Raw genomic sequence first — 7,507 nt, forward strand, 5'->3', positions numbered from 1 at the left:
AGACGAGTAAGGCTATCTCCAAGGGGGACTTTCACCTGGCAAGTTCTGCGTCCAGGCGAGCACTATTCCTTGCTGCGCTCTCTATCACCATCGGCACAGGAGTGTATGTTGGAGTGATTGTAGCACTGATTGCTTACCTATCCAAAGGTGGCCACGTATAGTGAAGAATCTCTGCATCAGATGGATAATTCTCTCGGATTAACACACTTTCCTATGAAACATTGGACACTATGCTTACAAGGATTTCTACGGAGCACTCCCTAAACAGAGATCTGTGCTCATACAGACTGTCTGTGTGGTCTCCTTCCTTTTTCTGATAAAACATATACTGTGACCTACTTTGTATCACGGACTGACAAGCTAAAAGCGGGGGGGGGGGGAGAGAGATCAGAGTGAAAATCCTGGATTTTGAGACTGTCGGGAACAAAAAAAGGAAATAGGACAGTTTTTCAAATGTTGTCTGCAGGGTGTTTTCAAACCAATGTCCATGTGTGCTAGACCTGGTGTTTGTGAAGTCACCTGTCGGATCTAAGCCCCTGCCTACTCAGGGCACACAGTGAAGAGGAAGGCTGGGGAAGATTCAGTTCATTTAAAGTCTTTCTTTTGGGAGATAAGACTGAAGGCTACACGGTGACAGCAAACAGCATTGTCAAGATATTTGCATTATTATGCCAATGACAAGACTTGAAACATCAAATGCTAATAATTCACCCTTGGGTAACTAGTAGCAGCTACGTGCCATAAAAGTTCTCTTTCAGAGGCTTTGTTCATATAACTTGCCCCTCTGCCTACAGCTCCTGTATGAGGCTTTCCCTGCCACCACAATAGAATAAGATGGCCTTGGAGAATCACGCCCAGCCATCACTTTCAACCTGAGATACACACCTGCTTTAAATAAGACAATTATTACAGTAACTATAACCAAGCTCATTAAAGTCCTCATTGAGAAAGTCCTCATGGGCCTTCCAGTTTTTAATTATATTTTGACATGTGCATTACACTGTCACTCAGGATAGCTTAACATAACCATTTTGACATGGAAAAGTCACCCAAACGTGGTGTGGTTTGATCACTTTTGATCACATCCGGAATGTCCCAGACCTTAGCCTATGGAGGCAAATGGAATTGAATGGATAAGATGTTGTAGTTCTGTGTAAAAATGGTTCTACAGCTACCGTTATTCTCTCTACATGCAATGGGAGCTTTATTGTGCCTGTTTCTGTGCAGACACTTATACATCTGAGGCTGTAATCCTATATTCACTTACTTGGGAATAAGCCTTATTGAACTCAGTGAGACTTACTACTGAGTAGGTACATATAGGGTTGGCTCATAAGTGGGAATGCTTGAATTTTAGTCAATTTAGTTGTGCTGTGCCCAAAGTTATCCACCTATTTATTTATTTATTAAAAGCCAGACAGTGCCCGCAGAGTATTGAACTGCCATTAAGCAATTGGTGATTCTGCAAAGATAGATTCGAAGTAACCGCTAGGCTAAGCTGGCCCTTATCCATCTATTTATGTATTTATTTTAAATTTGTATACCATTCACAACATAAAATTATAATATAAAAAACACAAAATACATAGTAAAAATAAGGGCAGTGTAGACACTGAAGTCATTTGAACTAAAACAACTCAAATCCATGGGACTGCCTTGCAGGGGCTCTGTTCGTACCTGGCAGGAAGAACACAGAAGGTGCTTATAGTTAAATGTTTGTAATCTCTTTCCTGTGGGGTGCTATGGCACTCTGTTCTGGTTCAATGTATGCATGTATTTGTTAAGTGGGGTCATTGGTTTGAAAATTACATCGAGTGTTCTATCTTCTTGTCTCTATGCCAGGCTTAGGTCTCGATTCTGAATCTGTGCTTGGGCCTTAAGTGTGAATTGAATGTGGGGAATGTCATGAATATGTTCCAAAGCTTAGCTGCAGTAGAGCTGACCAGCAGTACTCCAGTATCTGCACTTTCAGCCAATATATTTCTGGGCACAATTTGTGGTGGTGGTATAAAGCCTCTTCCCATCTAAACCTACGAGGCCTTTATGATATCGTGGGGATGTTAGGCTGAATGTGCCGTTCTTAACTGCAACAGGCTGACTGACTCTCTCTGAGTTCATCTTCTCTGGTTGTGACATTTCCTCTTAGTAAAAGCCCATCTATGTCTGAACCTTTCACCTTTTGCAAATAGTGTAAGCCATTGCTATTCACACAAACATTTGATAGCTAGGGATGTGCATAGGGACTTCTTCTTTTTAAGTAACTGTAGGTTTTCTCCTTTTTATTATTGATGTTTCAATTATTGACAGTTTTAATGTGCTTGGAAGCTGCCCTGAGCATCCCTTTGAGACGGGTGCCATAAAAACTTCGAGACATACCTAGGTCGAAAAAGCCAAATCCTTCAGCCAAACTTAGTAAGAAACGAAACTGTATTTTATACTGATAAGAGAGAAGCTGCAGAGAGAAACGAGAGATGCGGACACTTGCTGCTTCTGGGTAAAGTAACTCAGGAAAAATTAAGGTGGTAAAACCTCTGCAATGCCATTCCCCAGCCTGTGTTGTTGCACACGAACAATTTACTGGCACGAAGCAAACTCCCAGTTATGACCACTTCAACAAAGCACAAGTGTTTTGATTTCACTTCCATGCCTGTTGTGTGACGCAAAACCAAGAAGTCTGCCTTTCCTGAGGCAAGGATTTAATTTAACTCTGTTCATAGCCGGAGGGAGAAAACACTGTTTGTTAATGATCAAAGTGCAGGGGGGAAAGGTACTGAAGGGTTTTTAGTTTTGAAAGAAAATGACAAGCAACAAAACCTCATGCCCACTAGAGGAAGCTCCTTCCAGGGCTGTGCTTGACAGCGCCTGTATACCGCTCTCAATTAATGTGGTATTTGTTTCTCTGTTTTTGTTCGCTAATAGGATGGCCATTAAGAAAACTGTGGATTATCTTGTGAATGAAATGTGAGGAAGGTTAGTCTGCGCTTCCAGTGTGTCTCCAAGGCATCACAAGGAAGTGAGCAGAAGTTAATGAAGAAGCCTTATGCTGGCAGGGCTGCAAGTGCTGCCATAAGATTTAGCAATTCCAAGAAGGAGGGAGAGTGGGCAGAGGAGACTTTTGAGCTGGAAGAACTGAGAGTGGGCTGTGCTATTGACAAGTGAGGAAGAAAAGCAGAAGACTTAGCAGAGGTGAAAGGAAGGAAAAAGTAGTGTAGGCCAACTCTGGGGTAGTTGGAGATGACCCCTTGGTCATCTCCAGGCTCTAGTCCAGACAGAGCTGGAGAACCTTTTCCAGCCTGAGGGCTACATCTCTTCTGCGCAAACCTCTGGGAGCTATATGGCAGTCATGGATAAGGCAAAGTGGGCAGAGCAATGGATGTGAATTTTAACTAGTAGGCTAGTTTCTTCAGACATTGCAGGCTTCCCTCTCTATTCTCCAGGCAAACAAGAGACATTATCAGAGTTCCAGTACACAATTCAGCCAGGCAAAAAAAGCCACTCTAGTAGGGCTGGCAAGGGGTGTGGCCAGGAGGGTGTTTACCTACTTAACATGAGCGTAGCCAGGGGGCAGATGCCTCCCTAAATCAATACAATATTCTTAACAAACTGAGAATCTGCCCCCCCCAACATAAATCTTGGCTACGCCCATGCCACCTACATAGTTTTTCCACAGTTCAAACCATGCTCAAGGTGGCTCACAACATGAAAAAAATATGTAACTACAAAAGTAGTCATAAACAATAAATAAAACATTAAAAATACAAAACCAAACTGAACATAAATCACAACAGCATATGAAATAAAGATACACCAAACCAACAGCAACAAACCCCTCAAACAAACAAACAAACAAATACCCAGCCCAGGTTTGTGTTCCTCAGTTTTTGTAGCTGGAGTCAGTCAGGGCCCTGCCCTCCCAGGCCAGGTGAAGAAAACCTGCAAGGAAGGGAGCAGGTCTTACAAGACTCAAGCCTGTTCCCCAAGGCCAGATAGAGGGTCCCCCCAAGATATGGCCCCAAGATTCCCCATCCCTGCTGAGCCAAGTGTCCATTGACTCCCTAGTGTCAGAATTAAAATACTACGTCAATCAAGCAGCAAGAGAAACATTGACTGGTGGTATGTATTTAACAATTTTCCAGGTGCTTTCTAATAGGAATAATTTAACCACCCTTCCCTGAAAAGCTAGGCTGGATCTAGACACATCAAAGAAGCGTTTCGGTTTTAAGCGTTGTAAATTTAAACTGGGAAAACAGGTAGAGAAATACAGGACTCCTTGCCACCATCTGGTGGCACAATGTTATATCGCGCATACAACGCATATAAATCGTTTTTTCTTTAGCAGTCTAGCTGAGTCCCTAAAGTCTCTGCCTTCACCTCCTTCTCAAGCTTTCTACCGGAGTGCTCAGTACTTCCCGCCCCAGCGTCCCATATCTGTGTCTAGAGGTACAGACTTGGATCTGTCTTGGATTTATCTGTGCACGCTGTAGCTATTCTGTCAGAGGCTCAGCATGTTGTGTATAGTTCAGGTGTACATTTTATTCTAAAGTAGCATGTTAATGTCTGAGATTTCTGCTGTACTTGAGCCATAATGGAGAGAGAAGCACACACGAAAAGACACCTGTTCGGAAGAAGAAACCTCTGAAGGGGCCCATTATGTTTTATATAACGGAATAATATAATAAAAAGGAAATGAAGGACGTGTTTATTGATAGTATCAACTTCTGATGCGGGAAAGAACATGGGAATGGGATGCATTTGGTAACTGGTGCAAGACTCTTGGGCATAGCAAAACCAGAAGTCCAGGGAGAATGCGTGAAGGGAGATTGCAGAAGCAGATCTTGCCCCTGACCTCCATAGAGTCACCGAAGAGCCTCCATGCCTACAGTTGGTAAAAGCGAAGGCATGATTACATACCCCCAACATATTCTCACCCAAATCCAGGGCACCCCACCCCGCACCATGTCGCCCACAACTGGGCTGCCTTATATTCTCTGTCTGTCTCTCCTCCACTGCCACGGTGGCAGCTAGACCTCAGCCTTCTTGCGGCCCCTGCGGCCTCACCGTGGCCACCAGAAGCGATGCTCCCACTCTGGAAATGTGATGCACCCACTTCTGGTTGTATGGAGGCTGCAGAGGCTGTGGCAGCAGACACCAGGCTACCACAGAAGAGGCAAGATGGCTGAAGCGGGACATCCGGGATGTCAAATAGAAGCCGGGCTGCTTCTGTAAATCTGGAGTGTCCCACTCCAAGTAGGACTGTTGGTTAGTATGTGATTGCACACCCACCTTTCTGCAGGAATTCTGGTTATACATGCAGAGTCTATATGTGCGTACAAGTTGTCAGTTGATATATAAGATGTTGGACCCTGTCACTGTGACCCTAAATCCTCTCCTTCAATTTGTCCCCTGAGCAGAGCCAGACTGCAAGAGCTCGACGCTTTTCATGTAGTCTAGCGTTTACTTTGCTAATGCAAGCCACAGCTTGGAGCTGACACGGGTGATGATGTTTACAAAGTCCTCAGTCCATTGGAAGGGAAACAGAAACAATACAGAACCCACTTCTGCTACTTCTAGATGGGCATTTTTGTGTACAATGTCTGTTTAGGGGATTGCCACTGATACATTAAATGGCCTTGGGCATTTCCCTTGACTACTTCACATATCAGTATATTCTTCTTTGCCAATACGTCAGGAGAACACATTCTCCCTCAATCATCAAGCTAAAACTGATGGGGGAATGCTTCTGCAATGATGTAGACCTGCATGGTGCAACTGTACTAACTAGGCAGGGCATGATGGGAGTTGTAGTCCAAAACCACCAGAGGGTGCCTGGTTGGCAAAGGTTGATCTTATCTGTAATTCTTTACCTGTGCCTTTGCTTCCATCATCCTTTACCTTTACCTTAAGCTAGATGAGGATGAAGGGCCTTGGAGTCCTGACAACATCCGGGGACCCAAAGTTGAAGAACACTGCTCACAAGCAACCACAAACAAGTGTGCTCCATCATCTATGTGGAAGCCGTTCAAATATTTGGAGATGGCTATCATATCACCTCTTAACTGTCTCTTCTCAAGTGCAACCATACCCAGCGTATTCCACCTTTCCTCACAGAACTTGGTCACCAAGCCCCTCGCCATTGCCTTTCTCTGGACACCTTCTAGAGTTTCGTACAATAACCTTTTCTGAGTCCTTGTGGGAGAAGGCAGACGGAAAATAAAAGTGTGTCATGACAAGGACAGCCGCACCCCCACCCCCAAAAGAAAACAAATCCAAGAAGCTTGTGGATTCAGCATTTGTTCCTTAATGACTCAAAGTAACAGTAAGTTACGCACTGTAGACGTCTAGTAAAAACTATAAAATAACATTTCCCCCTGCTTGCATTGTTTAATTTTGCTGCAAGGCAAGAAGCTTGCTCTAAAAGAGGCTGACAAAATTTAAAAAACGGTTTCCCACTAATAATGTGAATTTCTGTTCATCCCAGAAGGGCAGAGCTATGTGAGAGCATTCCCATGGGAAACATTGCAAAAATGAGTGTACCAGCTAGAAACCGTCTGGAGGGGAGAACAGTGGAAATTGAAATCCATAGAATCAGCATGGTGGCTGCCTTAGAATAACTTATTATAGACTCTGAGCGTCTGCTGCATCCCCTGGAGCAAAGAGAAAAGAAGCAAAGGAGAGAAAAACAAGTGTCTGGGTAAGTGGCAGCTTCATGAGTTTGCTCAGACTTTGAAAAACTCTTTGAAAATGGGAATCCAGCCCCAAGGACTCTTGTTTCTTAACCTGCAGCCCAGACACCCGCCATCTCCCACAAGCTGTACTCTTTGAGGCTGGGTAACAAGACGCACAAAAGAATCATAAATATTTGCACACCACTTGGCCATTCGCAGCATCTCTCTGCGAGGCAGGTCAGTGTTATTGTTCCCAAATGGCTGGCTGTGGGCTGAAAGAGAGTGGCTCCTCACAAGGGCATGTATGTGAGAGCAATGCTGAGATTAGATTTGAACGGAGGCATAAAGCTCCTAAGTAGATACTTACTTTTGTCCATGTGAAATGGCTGAAAAACGGGAGGGGGAGGGGGGAATCCATACAAACAAATTTTCCCAAATACCTTGAAAACTTGGGACATCTTCCCTAACAAATCCAGCATCTTCATCCTACAAAAAAACTAAAAAAAACCCACCAACCTCATATTTCTACTCAAAAATGTCTATTTTTGTGACTCACATATGTGCCTGTCAAGTTACTGTTATTGATTATCAGGGATGTGGGTGGCGCTGTGGTCTAAACCACGCCAATCGGAAGGTCGGTGGTTCAAATCCCCGCAACAGGGTGAGCTCTCGTTGCTCTGTCCCAGCTCCTGCCAACCTAGCAGTTTGAAAGCATACCAGTGCTAGTAGATAAATAGGTACAGCTGAGGAGGGAAGGTGAATGGTGTTTCCGTACGCTCTGGCACTCATCACGGTGTCCTGTTGCACCAGAAGTGGTTTAGTCATGCTGGCCACATGACCCG

The 7,507-nt window shown here is 44.3% G+C and overlaps 1 protein-coding gene across 2 annotated transcripts in view; it reads left to right on the top strand.

Moving 5' to 3' along the window:
* The window catches only part of SYNDIG1L (synapse differentiation inducing 1 like), a 95,369-nt gene extending 90,675 nt beyond the window's left edge, over positions 1-4,694 (top strand). For both annotated transcript variants that reach the window (XM_081210419.1, XM_081210418.1), the window contains exon 4: positions 3-4,694. In XM_081210419.1, coding sequence (XP_081066545.1) covers positions 3-161 — 159 coding nt within the window. In that variant the 3' untranslated portion in view covers positions 162-4,694. The remainder of the gene's footprint in view (positions 1-2) is intronic.
* Positions 4,695-7,507: the final 2,813 nt, after the last annotated feature.

Source organism: Podarcis bocagei (genome assembly GCF_964188305.1).
Source record: "Podarcis bocagei genome assembly, chromosome: 1".
Taxonomy (NCBI): domain Eukaryota; kingdom Metazoa; phylum Chordata; class Lepidosauria; order Squamata; family Lacertidae; genus Podarcis; species Podarcis bocagei.